Raw genomic sequence first — 24,070 nt, 5'->3', positions numbered from 1 at the left:
GGCTCTGTAACATGGTTTCTCATGTGTGTGTTTTCTTTCTCTCCTCCTCCTCTCCCTCCTCCTCCCGCCGCCTCTCTCCTCCTCCCCAAACACACACGTACACACACACGCTTCCCCTCTCCCTCCCCCTCCTCAAGGCCGAAGAGGCAAGCCAAACCTGCAGCCGACGAAGGCTTTTGGGATTGTAGCGTGTGCACCTTCAGGAACAGCGCCGAAGCCTTCAAATGCAGCATCTGCGATGTCAGGAAAGGCACCTCCACAAGGTACGTCCGCACCTTTCGACGCGGCTTTCGCTCCACGCTGGGCTGCGCCGACTTGTTGATTTTTTTTTTTTTTTTTGCTGTTGCCTGGATATCGGCTGGTTGCATCCCCCCTTCCCCCGGTGCAGTCCCTTCTGTCCCCGTTCAAAAGCCTGTGGATTTTAAAAATTCTCTTTCAAGCATTTAATTGGAGCTGGAAGACGTGTTTCGTGGATGTGGCAGCGACCTGAATCTTTTTGTTGTTCTGTGCTTTTTTGTCACTGATGTACAGAGGACCTCTTGGAGATCTGCAGCCAGCCAGGAACGTTCAGTCTGTGGTTTGGGGCAGACAGTTTTCTGTGGTTTGGGTGGAGATTTACCTGTATCTTCTAGAGGAGTAGAAATGATTGAGGATTAGGGAGTGAGAAAGGAAACAGCTGAAACTAAAGATGCCAGGAGAACAACAACTCCCTTCCTGAGATGTTGATCTCTCGGTGTCTGTTGTCATCCGAAAGGAATCGGCTTTGTGCTCAGTGTGGGAATGGTGCGGATTTCTGAAAGCTTTAGCTGTCAGGTCTCTCTGATTGCCTTGTGCTGAGTAACTGTGGAAGTCTTTACGAGATGGTGAAGCTGACATACAGTACTTAAGTTAATCTCAAAAAAACCCCCCAAAACTTGCACTCTCCCAGTTAATGGGTTCAGAAAGTTGTCTTGGAAATATCAATTGGTGCTAAAACAGGCATGTGGTGCTCTGCTTTTTCTTTCTTTTTCTGATTTGTTTTACCATGTTGTCTTCTGATTTTGTTCATGTGGTTCCTTCCAAATTTGAGTTCCTATTGCTCTGCTCTGCCATGGAGGTAGTCTGTAAGATTTCCATTGTGAAAGGCATCGTTTTCCTCCTTTGAGTGAAGCAGTGTATTGAGATGCTCTCATGAGCAGGCTGTTTGCATGACTTGGCTGTCTTGACTTGATTGACAAAGGAGATGAAAGCATGTTCGGTTGGTTATTGTTCGCACTGTGCTTTAGACAATGTGAAGTGCCTACATTTTTAATGGGGAGCATGCTTTTGGGCCATTGAAATTCTGAGTTACAGCAACAGAGTGCTGTACTGCTTCACAGTGTGTTTTATGATACATGTCAGTTACAAGTATCTCTACGCTTTTTACAAAAGATACAGAGGTGTTGAACTTCAACCAATTTTAAATAGAATAGTTACAGCCTTGAATAAGGTCGAGCTTTTGGGACAGCAGTGTTCCGTAGGCACCTAGAGTGGATTCTTCACTCGTTTTGTTCAGTCTCGTTTTGTCACGCAACTAAACCTTCACTGCATGCTTGATTTCTGTGGGTTTCTGTTGCCTTGGCTTCCCCGTTGGCTCAGGTGAAACACGTTGATCCTGCAGTCGCCTGGTCTTTAACTGTGCTACTACAGCACGTAGCCTCACAGTCACCACAAGTTCTCGCAGCGTCACGTCAAGCATGTGCATGGATGTTTGTAGGAGGAGAGCCTTAATGAGATGTAGGAGCCCATATGGGTTGTATCTTGTATCAGACTCGATCGTTTTCGTTTGGCCACCATGCTGATGTTCATTTTGAAAGCAGCAGCTTTCACTCGCATGCCCTTTTTTTTTTTAAATGATAATTTTCAAACTGTTTGTTGAGGGAGTAGGATGTTTTGTCTTTTAAAGGGCCATTAAGAGGGATAGCAGTTGATTATTTCAGGTTAAGAGCTGTAGCCTTACTTGCAGATGTGATCCTCGGGTCTAGAACATTGTACTTCTGTTTAGCTTTTAATGGACCCTTATGAATGGCTTCTAATTTTAATTCATTTAATTCATCAGCTTTCTATTCATTTTTGCTGCTTTTTAAATTGCTTTTGTTTGTAGAATTTGAGAAAGTATTTAAAATATTCAATGGACCATCATGTCTGCTTGCATATTTGTATAATTTATGAATAAATATAACTGAAAGCAGGAGTGATTGAATGTTGTGAATGAGCATCGTATGTTGAGAAGACCTGGGAGGTCAGAGTCCTTTGTTGTGGTACTGCTTTGAGTGTTACAGTATGTGACGTACGAGTCGATGCCAGGGAAATTCTTCAGAATTTTTTAAATAAATGACTGATGTAAAGATACTTAACGAGTTATGATTGATAATTTATTACTTGAAATATAAGGTGTCTGATGAGCTTGACTTTTAAGTTGCAATTTGACAAGTTGATGACGCTTTTCCACATTTAAAACTACATTGCTTCATTAAGGCTTACTTCAGTGACACTTATCGGAAATTTATCAAACTCACTTTTTAAAAGAACTCAACAAAGTAGTGAAAGATAGACAAGACAGTTGTGTGATGCAACTCATTTTCATCAAAATATTGTGTGCAATTACAGTATGCCCATTTTTTTTATTAAGATCTGGTATGACCTACTTCCACCCCCCCACCCCCCACCCCCCCACCCCATGAAGCCAGTTATCTGCTGTAGAATTTACTTTAGCTAATAAATATTCTCTGATTTGAGAACTAGTTAGGACGTTAGCTAATTCTCACTGTGAGTATATTTTTTCAGACTTGATATAATCTGTTGGTGTGTGGGAGGGGTGGCTGGCAGCAGTTAGAAATTTTACTTTCTCAGGTCCAACTATCCCCTTTCCCTAGGATCTCAAAGAAGGTGCTTCAAACACAGTGAGTTTTTAGAGTTGACCTGCCAAGTCAAAATCACTGTAGATGCTAAACAGTTAAATTGCACCTGAATACTTTTTTCAAGGGGCTATTTATAAATATTTCAGTTGCACTTTTAAATAAAAATGAGGTCAAATTCATCTCAAGAGATTTGGGAGTTGTCTTGCAAAGATTACATTAAACCTGTAGTACTTGAATACTGGATTTGTTACCGTATGTCACTAACTCCCTTTCCTCAACTTTTATTCTTGCTATTTTATGGTTAAACTTTATTGCACTCTATTTAGGCAAGTATGTTGAGTTTTTCTTTGGTTTTTCTTCTGTGAGGATCATAGCAAAGATAAAAGCTATGTTCAACACAACATTCAGTTAGGTGAGATGATGATTTAACTGGCTAGCTTGGGAGTGCGCAATGGTTGCATTATGTGTTTGCTGGGCTGTATGATACTTTTTTTCTTTCCCGGAGGCTTTTATATTGGTATAATGGTGCAGGGAACTGGTGCTGGCCACCACTTCCACTTGCGTCCTGCGGCTCTTCTGGTGGTTTGCTCTGGTCTAGCCCCACCAGCTCCTGCACACAGGAGAAGGCTTGAATTAAACGTTCTGCTGGGAAATTTGCTCCATAGACATGTGTTCCCTTCCAATATCCATTACTACTTCAAATGTTGGAGGAAAGTTTACTTTGGATTTCCTAGGAGCGTGAGGGCAGAATTTGGCATTGTATTTCCCGTTATGAGGAGCTGTGTGTTCCTGTTTGAGGGTAGAAAATGGCTCCCTGTTTCCATTTCTTTTTCTTAATGGTATTCTTGCTCCTCTTCCCCTTTAGTTCTCTCATGATTTCTGTATGTTGTGTTCTTATACACCTCTTCTTGTAGTTTTCTCTCTCCTCCCAGGCATGGCTGTGCAGAGTGTTTCTGCGTGAGATTGCTTTCACACATCATTGTGAAGGAGAATATTCCCCCATTCTCTGATTTCAGAGGTAGTACTATTTCCTGAATCTTTCCTTTTGGATAAATAGGCAAGTGGTGTGATGTGATGGAGCTTCTTGGATGTTAATTTTTCTCTAACTTTAGGATAAGTGCTTTCCTTGTCCGAACTTTACATCCTCTATCATGAATGTGTCTTGATTACAGAGAAATGCACTAAAAAAGTCAGTGGAAGATGCAAGAGCAACAACTGGATGCCTGACATGCAAATTAAAACAATGGGACTTTTAGTACAAAATTAACGAGTTGTAGTGTGTATGTCCTCTGCAAGGCATGCACTTAGTAAGCATTTCTGTTGTATTTGTTGCTAATACCTGTATGCCTAGAGTGCATGGTCTGGAGTTGCATCAAGTGATTCGAACATATATTTCATTGCGGAGTGCTCAAGGAGTGTATGTCACTCTTCTGCAATCCTTGTTTCTGAGGGGAGGCCGAGCTGAAACTACTCATCATAAATTTAAAAGAAATTTTCTCTTGTGTGGAACAGGTGTCTCAGATATTGGCCTTTACTCCCCTTCAGTTCTCCAGAAAATTCCTTTGCATGTTTGCAGGATCTAAGCTAGCACCTTGAAGGATGTAAACTACTGTCCATGTCACCCTTGACAAGTATTCTCTTGTTCTGTATCCAAGCTGGCCTGACCAGAATAGACACCAGATAGTCCTGCTATTCCTGGAATGAGGAATCAGGCTCATGATCCTGCCCTCTATACAACTAATATATGCCCTTCTTATTTGCCATGTATTTGCAGGACTGCTCTTCTAAAAATGCTTGCTTTTGTGTGTAGCTTGGTGTAGGTTGGAAGCAAAGTGGTTTAATTCAGTTCTTTCAAGTTAATAGCTTTCACCTGCATTAAGGTGGGTTTTATTTAGTGTCATAGCTGGCCTTTAAGTGGGTTATTTTCTATAAAAATGGAGGATGCGACTCGTCTGGAAAAAGCTGTTGTGGAAGGGACATTGGTGCCTTTGCTCTGGAATATTTGTTTTATTAATTGGCCACTTAGATCCATGGTTAAATCATCCCTATTTTTCCCATTGATCACTGAAGCTAAATGGCAGTTGGATCAGGTGGAGTGGAGCATGGTCTGTACCAGCCTGGAGTTGTGTCAGTGCTCCATGGGGCTGTCCAGCCCCTGAGGATGTGTCCCCTCGGGGACTGCTTTGTTGGTAATGGATGGAAACAGCATCATTCTGCCTAGGTGGTTTCGAGTGCCGGAATGCATGATACCTATTTGCAAAATGTACGGAGTTCTTGGGACCTCTCTTGTCACATACCTTGTTTACCAGTGCTGCCTAAAACTAATTAGCTGTTACTTTTTGAAATTGTAGATGAGGAGTACTTTTGCTGGGTCTGACAAACCCACCATGGTGTGGGAGCTAAGGACAGGAGGAGCCTTTTGCAAACCTAGCATTTTATGAGCAGACAATGCTGATGGTTCGCAGCAAGCCCTGAATTCTGGGGCTGTGGTTTGACGATACACTGTGTTTGATTTCATGACTCATATTGTTGGACCCCAGGTGCCTCAGCCATGTGGCCTGGGGTCTTGATCCGTTATAAACTGACTACTGGTACAGAGTTATGCTACACTTATTTTTTTTTAACTAGCACAGGGTTAGTCTGTGAGATTTCATCTGAACAGATAAAGCTGTTCAGCTTCAGATCAGCTATTATCTGTCATCCTGGTGCATGCATAACACTGGCATTAAGATCTGCGTCTCTTACTTGGACTGTTTGAAAGAGTAAGAGTTGTGTCCTGATTTGCTCTTTGCTGGTGTTTGGCTCTGGCATTAATGATCTCATTACCATCACCACAGGATTTCTCTTGGGTCTCAGCACCTCTGGGAAATCATTCTCAGCAGGGAGGATCCTCAGTACTGACTGCAGCACCAAGGCAATACCTGTTTGCTATGGCTGTCAAAATTGGGTACCTGAAATGCTGTAGGTGACAAACACAGTAGGTAGTGTGGTGGCTGCTGTGATTCGCTTTGCTTCTGCCACATTTTGTTCCTGAAGGTCCTGTTAAGGAATAATAGCTATAGTGTTTTTTTATTAGGGGGGGTAGAAAAAAAAGATATTTTTGTTAAAATAAATAGTAGTATGTTTAGCGTGGAGTTATGATTTCTGTGTAGATTACCCATTCGGGTTAAATAATTGTGGGTGGTAGGGTTTAATATCCATTTCTGTTGGAGACTGTATAAAGATCTAATAGACAAACTGTGACACTAATCTATCACTGATAATATGCTGTGTGGATGTTAGTCATTTTTCCCTTCCTCCATAGATTGTTTTTTTGGGAGATGGGAATCTATGTGTGTGTAGGAGGAGAGGGCATGCAACTTTCTTTTACTGCTGTAAACAGACATTGCGTCCACTGGGATACTGATCCATTGCTCTCGGCAGGTCCTCGTGGGGAACTAGTAGGCAGAGGAATGTGGAGCAACTTTCTCCGCGTGCCTTTCTTAATTGCCCTGATTGTTTCATGTTCCCATCAGCTGGCTCCAGAAGGGCTGCTGCATTTGCACGATTGGCGTGTGGTTTTGCACCCTGATGGGGGTTCATCTAGTAAGTGGAACCTTCCATGAACTGGAAATAAGAAAGTGTGCAGTGTTGCTTGGAGTAACAGTTGAGAGGAGGGAAGTGGTGGATGCAAAGTGTGGTCCTCTGTGGGATCTCGGCTGAGTGTCCTGTGCTGCATGTTAGTGTTCCCCAGCAGCTCGGAGCGTGGCGGGGCTCTGTTTTGGCTGAACTTCTAGGTCCCTGAAAAAAGTCCATGGGACCCAAGACCCGTGAGGGATGAAAGTAGTCAAGAAGTGTGCTGTGGGCTAGGTGGATTGTTTTGGCTGACTACATCCAGCTTTTGTGCTATAGCTTGGACACCCCTGCCGTAACTCCAGGCTAGTTCACTGCTGATCATGAATCAGGTGTCACTTGTACTCTGGCTGCTGCGAGACCTGCTTTGCATTAGCAATGTGAATTAAACGGCTTTGCTGTTGGTAGGCTCACTGTTCCTTGCTGCGGTGCTGCTCCTTTCCTTCCTGCTCCATCAGCCTTGAATGAGCGGACAGGTCCTTCCAGGGTCCCTTGGTGAGAAACACAGAACGTGATGCACATCACCTTGTCTGTGTAATTCTTCTTATGAGGAAACCCACTGACCTATTTTGTGGGATTTCGAGTGGTTCTGTAGGTTAGTGGGTTTCAGTCCCACAATGTAGGTCACTCGCAAGGTGCGCTGGAGTTTCGTAACGTGTAGCTCTGACCCGAAATAAGTTTCGTGCAAACTCTCTGTGTGACTGTGTCTTGTGGCTGCACTTTGTCTCTCTCTGCCCTGGAGCCCTTCACAGGGTAAAAGGAGAAATCTGGGTATTTCCAGAGGGAAGGGGTCTTACAGGAGGGTTTGTATTCATTTAAAGTGTGCATGTTTCAGACAGGTAAAGGTAAATTATCATTATTGCCGCTTCATGTTTATTAAGGACACGGCAAAAAAAGCAGACCACAAATACTGAGTAACCCGTACATGCTACCCTAAGCAGATGTCCAGGATTACATGATACTACAGAAATAACGTGGAAATGCCTCCATTACACTTATGTAAGTTCCTTTTACAGCTGACACATGCTAAATACATTGATTGTCTCTTTGTGCAGGCAGATTTTCTTTACATCAACCAGAGCTCCTTTCACACTTTTTTGGGTATATCTGGAGGTATGACCAAATCCTTAACATTGCTCTTCCCATAAACCAGCTATTAATTAGGAGCGTGTTCTTTGTAGCAGAGTGCTAATTGGTTCATCAACAAATTCACTGCCCGTTAAACATGGGAAAGATTGTAATTCTGACTGGCTCAAATATAAATGAGAGGGAAAAGCATCACTTCTCCTTGCTGGCCTGGTGGGTTTTGTTCAGTAACTCAGTATCTTCAGAGTCAGGTGAATCTCAACTCCTTCCTAGGAAAAACAAAACAATCTGGCTAAAACTGGGCACTGTTTTGATAGTACTGTATTATTGAAGTGCTGCCTGTATTTCTGAAAGTCAAAAGTACACCCATAGCCAATCTTCTGTTAAGTAATACTGGAAATGCATGAGAGAAAGGGGTTGTAGGGGTCTAAAGTATGGATCGTGAAACCAGGAGACCTGAGTTTGGACTGTATGTGGTCTTATTTGAGATGCTGGCCTGGCATTATGGAGTAACCCCCTATGCTACAAGGATCAAAGTACTAAAAATTTGTAATTATGTTCTTTACTGCAGAAGTCTTGTAATAGTCAAGTTGATTTTAACCTTCTAACTGATAAACATTTTGAAGTATGCATTTTATGGCAATTTGCTGAGAGCTGAAATGTTCCATATTTAAGTAAGCACAGTGTATGCTTTATGTCAGTTGCTATATGGAGGTGCAAACTTCCAGAAACTATATTTACCACTTACATAGGAATATGGACATGGTGACATAGACAGTGGGATTGAGTGCACCCTCAGCAAGTTCGCTGATGACACTGAGCTGTGTGGTGCGGTTGACACGCTGGAGGGGAGGGATGTGCCATCCAGAGGGACCTGGAGAGGTGGGCCTGTGCAAACCTCATGAAGGTCAACAAGGCCAAGGGCAAGGTCATGCACATGGATGGGTGCAATCCCAAGCACAAATCCAGGCTGGGTGATGAGTGGATTGGGAGCAGCCCTGCAGAGAAGGACTTGGGGGTGTTAGTGGATGGAAAATTGACTATGAGCCAGCAATGTGCGCTCACAGCCCAGAAAGCCAACCGTGTCCTGGGCTGCATCAAGAGAAGTGTGGCCAGCAGGTCGAGGGAGGGGATTGTCCCCCTCTACTCCACTCTCGTGAGACCCCCCTCCCCTTCAGTGCTGTGTCCAGCTTTGGGGCCTCCAGCATCAGAAGGACACAGACCAGCTCGAGTGGGTCCAGACGAGGCCACGAAGATGATGGGGGGGCTGGAGCACCTCCCCTGTGAGGACAGGCTGAGAGAGTTGGGGGTGTTCAGCCTGGAGAAGAGAAGGCTCCGGGGAGACCTTAGAGTGGCCTCCCAGTACTTAAAGGGGCTACAGGAAAGGTGGGGAGGGTCTCTTTATCAGGGGTGTAGGGATAGGATGAGGGGTAACTGTTTTAAACTGAAAGAGGGCAGATTTGGATTAGATATAAGGAGGAAATTCTTCCTTGTGAGGGTGATGAGGCACTGGCACAGGCTGCCCAGAGAAGCTGTGGCTGCCCCCTCCCTGGAAGGGTTCAAGGCCAGGTTGGACGGGGCTTTGAGCAACCTGGGCTAGTGGAAGGTGTCTCTGCCCGTGGCAGGGAAGTTGGGAACTAGAGGATCTTTAAGGTCCCTTCCAACCCACACCATTCTGTGATTCTATGTTCAGGAGTTCTAGAAACTTCAGTTTGAGATCTTTAAATAAAATATAAGCAAAACAAGTCAGTTTTGGATTCTGTTTAGGGCTAAACAAGGAATAAATGTTTAGACGTGTTTGCTCAAGCAGATTGTTCTTCGGGATTTCAGAATTATGATGGATTGCTTGTAACACGCAGAGGTGCTAAGTGAGACAAAATATCATGCCTGAGATAAAGCTGCCTTCTTCAGATTTATATTGTTGCGTAGACAGACGTGAGTCTGATCACAATCTGAAATATTTTTTCTGAACTAAATTATTTTTGTGCGTGTGGACGTATGTCTGTGTAATTCATGTGCAACTTAACTTGGTTGAATTGGGGAGGTGGACAGAGGATGTAGAAGTACTAAGGATTTGGTGGCTTCAGTGATGTCGTAAAGTTGATCAGAATGCTGCTTGATGAGTGTTGAGTGTAGGTTACCCTCTGCGCCCTGGTCCCAAATGTGCAGCATTTTTTAAATTACAGGGGTAGTTCTTAATTGAATAGGATTGCTCCCTTTAAAATTTGTTATTATCTATATACTAAATAAATACATGGAAGAATTTGTATTTTCTTTCACTGCTATTTGCAGGTGTCAATGGGGACTGTATGATGTTAGTGTGATTTGAGCCTGTGTAAAAGAGGATGGAATTCACCCTTTAGCAAATCAGCCAGCTAAATACCCTTGAGTTGCCATTTTTTAATCTGTGTGATTGTATTCACTGTCTGTGTTTTTAATTTGATCAAAAAATTTGTTTATGGTAGGTGTTTCATTCCTTTGTTTTTAAAAAAAATCATCTAGATTAGCAGAAGGACATAAATCTTACTTGTCTTAGTTGGACAAAGCATGCATATATGTTCACGTTGTTGGAAATGTGTGTTTTTGGTGAAACATTTGGCTCTAATTATATATCTTGGAGCTCTTATTCTGAAAGTGCTTTCACTGTTTTTTCGGAAGTGGTACTGAGCACTTTCTCTTCCCGAGATGAGATTTCAATAAGAGAGGCAATACAGTGATGGACGATGGCCCTGTGATGGAGTCAATCAGGCAGTGCAGTCATTTGTCTCCTGGGGATACAGGGTAGAGCACATCATTAGCAGCAGAAGGGGAGGCTTTCCTCTGTAATGCTAATAGGGCGAGGAGGCTCCGGTTGGTGCCTGTTTGCTGCTATTGCTCACTTACTACAGGTGCTTTATGGAGAAACAAAACTGTTTTCATTTGTTATCTGTAACAGTCATGGGTGTGGATCAATTTAACAAAAATTTAATAAGCTCTAGGAAATGTTTCCAATACAGTGTGGCATTAGCAGTTTGTAAACCTACATCGCCTAAAACTGCTTGTCATAAAAATTGTGAATTATTTTGGGGGAATTGTGTGTGTTTTATTGGTTTTACACACAAGTATCTTGACTTGTGTAGGAAAGACTGGCAGCTGCTCGATGCCAGCGTGGGATTCGAAGGACGGTGTGTCTTAATTGGAGGAGAAATGTTGAAAGCGAAGCCTGACGGTGCTGAGTTTCTGTCAAAGCAAAAGGCAGAGCATGTGGCAGTGACAGTGGGTGGCTTGTCCGAGGGACAGCTGGGTGGTGTGCACTTCTGCGGTGGCAATAATGAGTTATCCTAAAGGTAACTTGGTATGCTCCAGGTGGTGGGCATCATCCAGCTTTGTCCAGGGAGGATGAGTTAACCTGCAAGTGACTGTTTCTTAATAGCTGCTTTGCTCCTTTCCAGGCTCTTGCCTCTCAGTGGAGGTTCCTCTCATCGGAACGAGCATGGGCTTTCCCCAGGGTGGGCAGGAGCGCTCCTGTTACAGGATGCAGGGCTGCAAACCTTGTGTAAGCAGTATCTCGGTGTCCAGAGATGGTTAGTTCCCATGGGACACACAATGACACTATAAATGTTGGCAGAAAAGTGTTATTCTGGATGGCTGGTGGGTGTTTCTCTGTACTTGCCAGAGCTGTGAGTGGGGACGTGGAGCCCAGGGCACCACTTGCTGCGGGGACTCGTTTCCCCCCCCTTTTATCTCGCTGTGACTCTGGACGATGAGGTAACTCGTGTGCACGGGTTTACCTGTCTGTAAAGCAAATGTAGTAAGAAGGCCCTACCACATATGGCTTATAGAGTTAAAGTTAATTTTTGGAAGATGTTTTGAGATCCTGAAATGTCTTATCAAAAACTATACATGAAGTCAGACTTAGAAAACAATGTTTATCTTCCTTTCTCTGAACTCTAGAGATAATCATTTAAAAAGAAGAGCGAGGGCAGCAAGAAGTCAAATGATGATACAACGGCTGGAACAGTGTGGTGGGTAGACTTTGTACACTTCGTTGCACCGTCATGTACAGCGATGTCTTGGCTCCTGAAGCACCAGAGGAGTGGCACAATTGTGTGCTTTTTGGGTACTAAAGGCATGGGATTGTTAAGAGTTGCACAATTTTACATGTGGGTTTGCAGAGTAAGGAACATACTTAATCATGGGTGTGGGAATACAGTACTCTGGCAGCAATTAAGAGTCATTAATTAGAAGTACTTATTACCGGATGTGACTCAAGTTAGTTGTAAGTTGCTTAACTTCTGAGGTCAAGAAGATCTAATGCATCTGAGATGTGCGTTATTAGTGTCCGTGGGGCTACGGGGCTATCCGCAGGGACAGTCTGTAATACCAGAGCTCAAATTGTGAAATTTTGAGGTTCCTTAAATGACTTACTGACAGTGACAGTTTCGCAGCACCTCTGCAAGCTGGGACCACGCATTTGCATTCAGAAATTTTAGACCTGTGAAGGGTTGGTTTAGACTCCTAGGTTGTATCAGGTGGGAATGTACGAGTGTGTGCTGGGAATTTACGCTGCTGTGCTGAGAGTCACCATTATTCAACCAGCACTCAGAGAAGTGATAGTGAAACTGTATAATAAACAAAAGCTTCCCTGTTTGTATGAAAAAGATGACATTTTTTTCCAATTACAAATTAATTGATACAAAAACCAACGAGGAACTGGGCGGTAGAACATTATGCCCATATGCCACACGCCTATACTGTAAATGCATGGGAGATCACACCTTCGTATTCAGCGTATGCATTTATAAAGATGTAAAACGTGAGGACAGTCTCACCGCTTGTGCTTGGAAGAGGCATTACTTCTGCCAATGGCCAGGCATGTCAGGCAAGTAATGGAAAATGGTCCATAATAAGGTACCTGTTACAATTCTTTGCCAGTTTTCAGGGTTTTTCCTAATGTGCAGGGAGAGTGAGGGATATCACCTACCCGTAGTTTGTTTTTATTTCCATCTCTAGGTTTTCCCCTCTTGCCTTTTTTCCTTTTTTTTTTCCTCCTTGTAAACCAGACTGACTTTCCCACTGGCACTCTGAATTCAAAGTGATGAAATTGTACAGCTATGTACTACACTTGTTTTTAAAAGCTTGTTAGAAACATGAGTGGCTTTTCTTTCTTTTTTGTTTTTTTTACATGAAGACATATAGTGTAGGGAATAGGTTTATTCAGTCACGGGTGTAGGAATATGGACGCCACTCTAAGAAATTAGTTTAATAGCAGTTGGCTGCTTTATTTCTGGTGTACTAGCATTTGCAATTCCATTTTGGTTTGATAGGTAGTTGACGCTTGGGGAGAATGTGACCTTTTGCCCTTTGCATTGATTTTTCTGAATCGTGTCCAGAGGCTGCAGAAGTCAGTACAGCACTTTGTTGTCAGCTGCAAGGGCTGGATCAGGCTTCTGCAACCTGTGCATTGAGAAGAAAGGGAGTAAGTTGACATGAAACTTAACACGGTTATCTTTTGTCATCTTGCTTTGTTCTAAGACTACTTTTTTTCCAGGGAGATGTTTTTAATAGATAAAAAAGAATTGAGAAATGAGTTGTATTGTATAAAGCCCTAAATGAGACTCAGGGGAGAACTTGGTCTGTGTCTGTGTAAGCAGAGGGCTCCTTAGACTCCTTGTTGCTCTGTTGTCCTGTAGCCTCTAAAGTTTGAACAGGGGCTGAGACTGATGAAATATTGGATTTTTTTTGTTTGTTTGTTTTTAAAGTAAGCATTGTGGAAGGTGACCAAACATTTTCTTGTTTTTAAGCAGACAGAAACAAAATACCCTGAAAGTCCAACATATTTGGGGCAATAGTTCTCAATGGGTCTCATCTGTCTAAAGTCTAGGCTTTCTACTGCCAACTGTATAAAAAAAATTATTGGGTTTGATGTTACTGTACAAATAAATGCTAGTCCTCATATATATCTGTGTGCTCACTTGGATCAAAAAGATTATATTCCTTCTTCATGGAGTTGTATCCATGTCTTTTTTTATATAGCTGGCAGTTTATTAGTAGGTAAGACGTGTCGACTATCAGTGGCTTGCTGCTTTTCCTCCCTGCTCTAGTTCAGACTATTATTGTTAGCAGCTTTTAAAGTAAGGTTCCTTCTGGAAGAATTTCTGGCTTGAGGCAGAAAAAGTTTTCTTACCAGTTTTGAACTACTGGGACTATTGTGTTTTTCAAAATCCTATTCATCGCTTCACAAAACTGTTACAAGTATATCTTGAATCATGCATAGCCTGAAGAATATCCTGGGGGTAGGGAGGCATAAATAATTGTTTAATTGGGCTGCTCTGCTGTGTAGCTTACATCGAGTATATGGAAAGGAGTGATTTTATTTAGTGTTTTACTGTAACAATTCTCCGAGTCCTAAGCTGAGCATTTATCTTAGTAAAATTTAATGTGTTGTTAAGCAAGACATGCAAATGTGTTTTGACTTAAGCTTTTAGTTTGTAAATAAAAATGTTGCAGATCTCTCACCTTTCAAATGTTTGGTAATTATGCTAACTGAAGTCTTACAAGGAAGAGTCTTACAAGGAAAACAACATCCTATTGGAAGGAAAAAACTTTGTGATTAACACAAATAGTTAACTATTTTTATATTTCATTAGATTTAAGAAAAAACATGTCTTCAGTGGTCGTTAGCAGAGATAGCAAAAATCTGAGTGATATATTAACATTGTTTTATTGAAGAATACGTTGATATTCTCCTAAAAATTCACTTTTGACATCCAGTTCTTAGCCTTAAAATGAATGTCAATTGTAGCTTTTTATACTCCAAGAAAATATTCTCTTTTTCTCAGAACATGTAGCAAAAGCAATCCCATGAAAATCAATTAGAATAATAGAGTACAGCCATTGCAAAATATCATTACAATAGTTAAGTAATTATCCCACTGCATGACTTAGCAAGAGGATAAATAATGCATGTAGAATTGTGTTGGAGCTTGCAAGGAAGCTTCATGCTGGCAGAGTGGATGGGAAGGACGAAGGCGGAGCACATGTCCAAGGAGGGGCTCTGCTGGGTCCGGTAGCTGATGACTGAAAGCTTTCAGTGCTTGTGGTAACAAAGATGCAAAAGAGACCCGATTTTCTGTTGTTCTTACAATTTCAAGATGGTCTTTGGGAAGAAATCTTCCTTTGCTGTGTTAGCACAGCTTGACTCTGGCTGCTGCTTGGAGCTGCCCAGCTGGTCTTGGGTGGATGGATGCTCAGCTCTGGGGTGCGAGCACAGCCATCCTTTGGGGGTTTCTCTTTTGGAGCAGTGGAGTGGGCACCCGGCGGGGTCCAGCTGTGTGGCCGCCTTCCTGGGGGAGCTCCTGAAGGGTGGAAAACCCCCAAGATGGCACTCCCTCAGGGTGCTGATCCCAGTGGCTTGCTGCCTCACCTGGCCCACCGCTCCTAACCTCTGTATTTCACCCACATACTGTGTGTTACCACTCTGTAGGTCTGGGCTGCTCCTTGTCTGCTGCTCCTTGGGCTGAGAGCTGCTTAGCGCATTAACGCAAGGCTTGGAGTCCCATCGGCAGCGTGCCTCAGCCCCTGACCGAGCTGTGAGTCTGGTCAGCAGGAATATTGGCTGTTTTTTCAGCAGACAGATGAGAGTTTTGATTTTCCTTCCTTTCAGCTAGAACTGAATACTCTGAATCTGTCAGTTGCTGTCAAGAGGATTGTATTTGGGATTAGTGAGCTACTGGAAGCAGTTTGAATTATTGCTGTTAAAAGCATGCTGAACAGTGGTGTAATTAATAGTTATATAATGTCATCAACAAGCTTAGGAAGCTAGAATGTAACTTGGAAAGGAATACAGCCCCATGCAATCCCTGTGTCGCCTAAGGACCACTGTGCATTTCAAGGATGATGTGTTTTTTTCCCTGGGGCTGTTAGAGTCAGGGGCAGGTTTGTTGCTGTTGTCTTGGTTCCATCATGAGATATATGGAAGCACCTTTCCCCTTCTCTCCCCCTTTTCTCTGATATCTTTAGCATCAGGACAGGGTCAAACCAAGAATGCTGCTCACCTTAGGCTTGTTGGGGCTATTCTTTTCTTCTGTGATTGCAGAAATCTTCAACTACTGTGTAATTATGGATGCTGCATGAAATAACTCTTCAGCTCATGAGAATAATACACATTTTTGTTGTTGCGTTTTTGAATAGAAATTTCAGGGAAATTATGCAATACCTTTGTTATACAGTACTAGTAAAACTGTCGGCCCTTTACCACTTGTGTTTTTAGGGAAGCTGAAATGGTTATTGAGATTTCCAAAGTAGTTTCTGTTTTGTGACAAGCTCAAACCTGTTTGGAAGAGCTGTGTGTTTAAGCAAGGCAGCAGATGAGACTGTGCTCCTGAGACCTCCTGTCTTGTAGGTGTTGAGCTGGAGGTATAATGCTTTCAAGTTGTTTATATTAACTTCTGTGAATATCTTAAGCACACAGAGATGGTGATCAGAATTCTGAGGCATTGCTGTAATTCTGGGTGAGTTTGATAAAAAATTAATGTAATTATTTTTCCCTTGGCTGACTGGATGCTTCAGTTATCTTAAACTCTTACACTCGAACATTTAAAAATATATTTTTTCTCCCAGTTGATGTGTAGATGTAGCACTTATGGACATGGTTTAGTGGTGGATTTGACAATGTTAGGTTTATGGTTGGACTTGATCTTAAAGGTTTTTTCCAACCTAAATGATTCTGTGAAAAAGGGAGAATTATGCTGGTATGAAACTTGGTATTTCTGTTTCTAAAAAAGTACCTTATCAAACGTATTTATTGGCGATTAATTAGAAAGTCATTCTCATGTCTAAAAAGAGCAACTTTATATTAAAATGTGATACTTCTGCTAAGCAAATGTAAGGCTGCCTGCCCTCCAGTTTTGTATCTACATTGCTTCCCCAAGTGTCAGTTTGCTCAATATTCACTGCCATTGACCTTGCATAATTAAGAAAGAAGTCTGCTGTTCTGAGGAGATAAATGCAGCTTATGTTTGGAATGTGGCTGATTAGCTCAGTTGTGAAAGTGTAATTTTATGTCTGTAGTTTCTGGCAGGATGGATGCTGGCTTTGCAGAACTTGATGTGCCTCTTTTCTGCTCCCTGATACCCAGCTGAAGTTGTTGGTAAAAACCTCCCAGGACTCCCAAGATCTGAAACTTACAATGGACCTCTTCAATTTTCACTGAAAATTAATTTAAACTAATATGGGCTTCTTTTACTTACTGCATCACTTTTTCACTTTCAGCCTGTTTCCAGTGCAAATGCAAGGCTGCAGTTGTGCACCAGGAGGGGGTTTGAGGTCCCAGGCCAGTGCGGTGGCTGGAGCAGAGGTGTGTGCACGTGGACTTTCCTCTTCCAGAACAGGGTCGATGTCAGGCTGTTGAGGGCTGGAGCACGCTGGGTCTGCTGGCACTGTGTGCTAGGGCCTTGTGGAGATTAGAGAAACACCAGTGGAGAGGAAAGGCCAAATCATAAAAGCAACAAAAAAAACTAAGGAGAAGCAAAATTTTTTCAGGCCTGTGAAAGCTGTTTGTCAAAATTTGAAGGTGGAGGGTGGCTGGTGGGCACTGGGATCTGTTTGCCACATCCCTTGCTCTCTTACTTTTCTCTGTGCTGCCACTTGGGCTTCATTTTTCACTTCTATGTTTGCTCTCTGAGTTACTGGGCCCATTTGTGACTTAAAGCACGTGCTTGTTTACAGTGCGAGGGCTGTTTGTTTTTTAAACATCTCCATGATGATCACTCAGTTGCATGATATTTGGTGGGCTTTTTTCTTAGGTTAGGTTTTCCATGAGGTGCTCTACTACAATATATGCACTGGCAAAGTACTCCAGGATGAATATGGCTAATAAAGTTGTAGTTGAATTTTGTTGGGGGTTTTGTGTTTGTTTTTTACTGATTTAATAAAAACATCTTAGGACTAGAAGTTATCCAAACCGAAGCACAGCTTTATAAGAGTAACTGCATCTAAGCTGTTTTGTGTCATTTTGTTTGTTTGTTGTTTTTTTGGGGGGGGTGTTTTTGGTTTTGTGGGGTTTTTTTTAGCTGGTGTCATCCTCTTTACCTTCTTTAGAGATGGTATTGTGGGGGTAAATTGTGTATTTTGCCAGGTTGCCTTTTGTTAATACAGTGGGGCGCTGTGCCTCATGGGATCTTTGGGTGCTGATGTGATGTCCGTAATTATCAGGGACATTTGGGATGGCATGTGGTTTTTATGGACTCTTTGCTTTTGAAGCCAAATCTACAGCCTTGAAAATCTTCGGGACTTTGTAATCTTCCCCCCTACAAGGGTATTATTTATTTGGGAAATTGCATAATACTTGTTATGCAAGCAGGCTCTTTTCAGCCACTGTGTAAGGTGTATTATAGAAAAAAGTGTAAATTTTTTTTAATTCAGGTAGCAAATGGCACAAAATGAATCCCTCAACTGAGATGTTTTAATGAAGAGAGGTCTTAATGAAGGTTGTAGTCTGTTTATAAGGCAGAACTGAATGCAGCTCCCACAACTGTTCACACCTGTTTCCACAAAGAAATTTAATTCCCACCATGCATCTGATTCTGAGAAATGGTGATTGAGTGGACAGCCTGTGTTGTGGATAAAATCAACATAGGTCTGTTAAATTGAAATACATTTTTCCTGGAATATTTCTAGTAAACAACATCTTAATGTGAAATCTATCCATACCTTACTTTACAACATCTCATTTAAGGATTTACTGCTTACACTAAGGTCCTTATTTCTAGGTCCTTTTTCACGTGCCTGTGCGTGTCCTGAAATAACTTGTCTTGAAGACATCTCTCTTCCTTTGCAGGCTGGTGCATGGTCTTGGTTTTGAGTTTCCCTAAGAATCTGGTTCTAAAAAAGTGGGAGTTGATACAGACAAGTATTGCTGGGGTTTGTAGGAGGACACAAGCCCTCATTCCCTTCTCACCTATCTCCTGTGTGTGCAGGCAGGACTGGTGAGGCTTGGACTCCACTGTGTTAAAATGCAGTGTGGCTGCTTCCCAGCGACAGGGGCCTTACAGGTTTTACATTCAGGTTTTAGCTGTGTGCCTTGAATATATTTGCTTAGTTGAGAAAGGGTTGTTTCATGTAATATGTCTTAGTGGAAGAGTTACTGACTTGAACAAAAGAGACTTAAAATGAAGCTGTTAATTGTCACAGCCGGTGACTTTTTTTCTGTGCATTGCTGCCAACTGAGAGTGTTTTAAACTTGCGTCCAAGGTATGAGAAGACCCATACCTCTTATCTGCACCTCCCCGAGTAAAGAAAGCAGTCATTCAGTTACTCTATAATTAGTGTACTTCAGTGGGTAGTCAGGTGTTAGTTACTCACAGGCTCTTTCACTGTCTCTTCACCAGGAGTGACTGCCTCCCAGTCTTCTGCATCCCCTCTGTCCTGAGGCATTGGGGGTGATCCTTATCTGCTGAGACCTGCCTGTAATGGGCGGGCTGCTCCTAACAGTTGTGCAAAGGGGGGAAGTTTAGATAAGTATGAAAATCAGTCCAGCTGGTGGTTATAAGATATTTTTACAGGTTGAAAGAATTTGAGAGATGCTGTGATTGCAGCGATGTATGAAGTATTTAGAATAACTTGTCCAGTTTGCGTGGTTGCCCTGAAGGCAGGCTTGCAAGTCTGAGGGTCTATTTTTTTAACTACGTGGAGTTGGTTTAGACTAAGCTTCTTTCTTCCTGTAGAAATTGTTGAACTTAAAGCAGCAGACCATCATGACCCCAGTACTACTGTTGCTTTCTGTAAAATGCAGTTAGAGGTATTGCAGCATCCAAAAGGTTTACTCATACCTGAGCACCCAGGCAAGTTGTTTATGTCCCTGTGTACAGAATGGAGGGTGTGTGCATATAGGACTAAAATAGCTTGACTGCACGGAGAACTTTGCTTTGCTGGTCTGTAAAATTCTGAAAAAAACCTTAGACTCTGTGTTATGAGAATGATTTTTCTCCTGTGAATGGACCAGAGGGGAATAAATGACCTGAAGTTCTTGCTGATACAAAAAAAAAAAAGCATACAAAAGAGGATTTTGTGGCTGGAACCTGTCTTATAAAAGCAGTGAATGAGTGTGCCTGTGAAGCTGCTGTGGTGGTTTTACTTGTTTTTGAAGTAGTGAAGAAATAACTTGTGGAAGGCCTGGATCCTAGTTTTGCAGTGGGCACTGTGCATGGGTGTGCTATGTCTGCTGCTTGTTAATGGGCTGGATTCATTAGAGTTGATGATTCAAGGTTCTTTTTATAAGCTTATCAGGTATTTTATGTCACTAAGTGTCAGTCATTGAAATGGTAGCCTTTAAGAGACAACATCTGTTTAAATTGCAAATCCACTTTTCTGAGACACACCTTCTCTTGGTGACTTCTTTTATCAAATACTTTGGTGGGAGTCTGTTTTGCTGAAACTCTTGTTTTAGCTCCTACTGTAAAGACCTTTACTTGAGAGGAACAGGGAGACTGTTTGTTGAGTGTGGTGATGAAAAAGCACTGTTCAGGCTCAAGGTGTACCCACACAGTGAATGTGTGCATGCGACTGTAGAACAGTCCCTGGTGATGCTGAAGATGGAGTGGTGCAGGATCCATATGCCCTGCTGCCAGCATGATTCCTGTTTCAGTCCATGCTGTGTCCCCAACCATCAAGTGCTTGCTGCTCATTTTGCCCCATGTGACAATTGCTGCTTTATTTTGTTGTGTAAAACACAACCGTGAATGCGGACTACAGCCTGCCGAGAGTGTCGGATGCGCTCAGCCAGCCAGTGTGACTGCTCGCCTGTGGTCTGACTGGCCACCGCTAGCCCCAGTGGGAGCACACACTCACACAGGCCCTGCTGTGGTCAGTGTGGGGCTTTGGAGTCCTGTCCTGGTGTCAGGTGGGTTAGATCCCAGCACTGCTACTGTTAGCCACGTTACAGTATCATATGTAGCTCTGTGTTTTATATACATTGCAATCACATTCGTTTTTTCCCTGGCTAGTTGTACCTGAGATTAGGAGAACTGTAGACCTGGATCTACACCTTAATGCAAGTGCACCGTTCACAAAGGAAGTAGAGCAAGAACTGTGCTCTGTCAAAATGCTGGCTTTCCGTGGAAGTCCCTGTAGAAGAGCTCTACCATTGATGTCAAAATGAGCATACTTGTTTACAAAGGATGTTCAGTATCCAGGTTTCCTGCTACAAATGTATGTTTAAAAGGTTCACATCGTTACTCTTCCTTCAGCCTCCAATCCTGCAGTAACTCAGTCCTCTGTGTGCCTAAGGCAAAAGTTGTTCACTTCAAGATGGTGGAATTGGTATCACTGAGGTTAAACTTCAGTGTATGATGGATCGTCTGAAATGCCACCGAAGCATATTTGTCTGTCAGCAGAGCAGCCTGATGCTTCCCAACCATTTGGTGACCATACCAGCATGTCTAGGAAAGGTGTTCACCCTCCAGGGAAGGAACAAACTCTTTTTTAACAGTTGTATAAGTAACATTTAAGCTACATAGAGCTTAGACTGCGTAACTCATGGGCTTTTCCCCCTTCACCTTCACCACCTTCTTTCAGCTTAATATGACACTTGGGGGGGGGGGGGGGGGGAGAAAAGGAATTTTTTTCAAGCAAACTCTGAGGTGCTTTGCCACATTTTCCTTTAGAAAAGACTTGAAGCTTCTTGCAAGTTCAGAAGGCCATAGCTACCTGCATTTCAAAGAACAGCATGGAGCTGCTGTTGGGGGCAAGGACTCCTTGTTGGTTTTGGATGAAGCCGCTTGCCCTGCGCTGCCCTGGCTGCCACTGGGAGAGGAAAGAAGCTGAATAAACAGGGAAACTGTGAAATAAACAGAAACAAAACCAAACCTAGCCCCTGCCTCGGGGCGTGGGCTTGAGTCAGTGAAGCAGCTGTTTCAAAATTAGACTTTCTTTTGTTAAAAGGAGGCTCATAAAAGCTTTTCTGCTTTTGTTTTTGTGCCATAATGATAATTTCCATGCGTTTTTCTGTGTTGTTTGATTGCTTTCAGTTTCTTCTGAGGAAACTTATTTGAAAAGTGAGCAGTTGTGTTATTGCAGCATTGAGGTGGTTGCACCAACCTTTCCTGCCTTGTGTACCCACAAGTTTTCTAGCAGAAGTGACCATTGTCAGGTAGTGAATTTAAGCCTACATGTTTTTCGAAGTTGCCACTCAGTCTTTAAAGTCGTTAAATAGGCTTTTGGGGTTCCAGGCCAGGCTACAAATACTTGTGTGGGGGCTTCAGTGCTCATGACCTTCCTTGCTGCTGTTCACCATGAGTGCTCAAACTGCCAGTGCGCTGGTGTCGACCCAGCTTGTTTTGTGGCTGTGTTGAGAACTGGCAAGGAGGAATAGGTGGATTTGAAGAGCCGGTGGTGGGAGCAGGCAGGGCTGTCTCATGTGGGCAGTGCAGGTGGATGGGGAAGTCTTTAAATGGTTTGAATCCTGGCACTTGCTACCGATGCAAGTGACCCCAGAGATTATGAAAAGAGATGATGATGAGCAAATATTTTCTGTTTTTTCCTCTAGATGGTTTGTATGTGTGCAATTGCTCACAAAGGTATGCTAGCCCTGAAAGCTTTTGCTCTTTTTCTCTCCCCAGTTTTGGTGCAGAGTGAGGGTACAAGCTCCTTAGGAAGTGATTGCTCAACTCAGTCCACGTTGTTTTCCACAATGCATTTGAGTAAAAACAAGGTTCTGTTTTTAGCTTGCTTTAACTTGGAAATTCTGGTGATAAGCAATTTGTGAAAAGCTCAAATCCAGGAAGAAATTAGAGGAGGAAGCAACATAACGTAGTAGAATCTCACTTTTTTTTTTTTTAAAAAAAAACCTCTAGAAGCAAGTAATTTGTCTAATCTGGTAGATGTATATCGCCAGTGTGGTGTAGTCCCAGGGCTCAGAAAAAATTCATTTCTTCTGCTGTAATCATCCTCAAGCAAGCAAGTTGCTGTTTGTTAGAGTTTCCCTGTAGTTAGGTGGAACTAAACCTAACCAAGGGGTGTCTTGATAAATACACCCGAGACAGAGGTGCCTGCATATATGTGATGCTGAGAGCTGGATGATAGGCTTAAACCAGAACCAAACTCGACGCAGTTGGACTGCTTAGTAGTGCTTTTCGAGACTTCCCTTTAGTTGTTCTGTTTGTGTTTCCTATTATAAAATAGTATGTATTTATTAGCAGAAAACTAGGTTTATAATACGCTGTCTAAAAATCTCTGTATTTAGTTATATAGTTGGTAATATTTGTCTTTACTCAGAGAATTCACAAAAAAAAAATCTGTAATCTGACATCAGATATAAAGTAGAAAATATTGGTTTGTGTGGACAGCATGTGTTGCCTGAGGAGGTTGTAGAGGATGTGCCATGTGCTGTGCTTGAGCTTTCTGTTGTATTTTGTTGTATAGAGGGAAGTGAAACTTCAGCTCTATTTTACGTTTTCTTTTCTTCCATTTCCAAGTAAGATCTCTGCTGGCTTCTCTATTTCATTCATCTACAAACCAGTTTCACTTTCATCACACTTTTTAGTTAGGCATGATCTTTAAATTGGCATTTATTTGCTATTTGCACATTGTGTGGTATTTCCTTTTGTACACTCATCCTGTAAGAACTTACAGTGGGATTTACAGGGCTGATGTATTGTCTCATTTGAAAATGTCTCAGTATATATCTTTTATATCGAAAAATGCCCAAGCCTAATTTCTTTCTGCCCTGCCTAAATGCCGGGCATAGGTGCAGTTTAATAGCAACATCTTCAGCTGATGAGTGACAACTGACTTGGTCACAACTGATTTTTGAGCCCGTATCTCTGAATTTTCAGTGTCATTATTTAGTGAATAGGAGGTAGGTTACATGAAAAAAAACTTACTCAAATCCAGAATCCTGATGTGCAAGATTCTGAGTCATTGCAAGACAACAATCACGTAAGAACGGATGTTTTGTACGGGAAAGCCCTGTGTTGACTTTCCAGCCTTTGGTTAAAGGATCGTGCTGAATGCTGTTGCTCTTACCTTGCGTATTTGCCTCTCAGAAAGCAAGCGGTGGCAATCACCCAGACGCTCACTTCTGTACCTCTTTTTTCACCAGTGCTGGAAAGTGTAGTAGCTGGAAGTCTTGGGAGCCGTCAGCCGTTGCTATGCGGACGCTGTTGGGTCCCGCTTCGTCCCGAGACTCTCCAGATGACATAGTGCATTAGGCTGACAAACCCACACGTGTTGCGGGTCAGGCAGGCTGCCAAGCACTCAGCGCTCAGCCAGCAGGGAGAAAAGGCATTAGGAATCCCAGTAATCCGCACATCAGTCTCTGTGCTGCTTGGTCAGTGGAGACCGAGCGAGTGAGCTGTGGAGAGATTGTGGGTATTAAGTGGGATGGGTAATGAAAGGCTGTGCTGGCGCTGATGTGAGACTCTTTAAATGGAAAATGACTTTAAATGATGGTGCCAGGGCAGTTGGAGTGATTTGCAGCTGGCACAGGTTCACAGTGTAACTGGTAGTTTTCAGCG

At 42.7% G+C, this 24,070-nt stretch overlaps 1 protein-coding gene across 1 annotated transcript in view; it reads left to right on the top strand.

Moving 5' to 3' along the window:
• The window catches only part of RYBP (RING1 and YY1 binding protein), a 46,772-nt gene that overhangs the window by 1,038 nt on the left and 21,664 nt on the right, over nt 1-24,070 (top strand). The window contains exon 2 of the mRNA XM_074836036.1: nt 138-263. Coding sequence (XP_074692137.1) covers nt 138-263 — 126 coding nt within the window. The remainder of the gene's footprint in view (nt 1-137; nt 264-24,070) is intronic.

Source organism: Strix aluco, chromosome 11, assembly GCF_031877795.1.
Source record: "Strix aluco isolate bStrAlu1 chromosome 11, bStrAlu1.hap1, whole genome shotgun sequence".
Classification (NCBI taxonomy): Eukaryota; Metazoa; Chordata; class Aves; order Strigiformes; family Strigidae; genus Strix; species Strix aluco.
The sequence above is the reverse complement of the archived record's forward strand: the minus strand, read 5'-3'. Positions and strand labels throughout refer to the sequence as shown.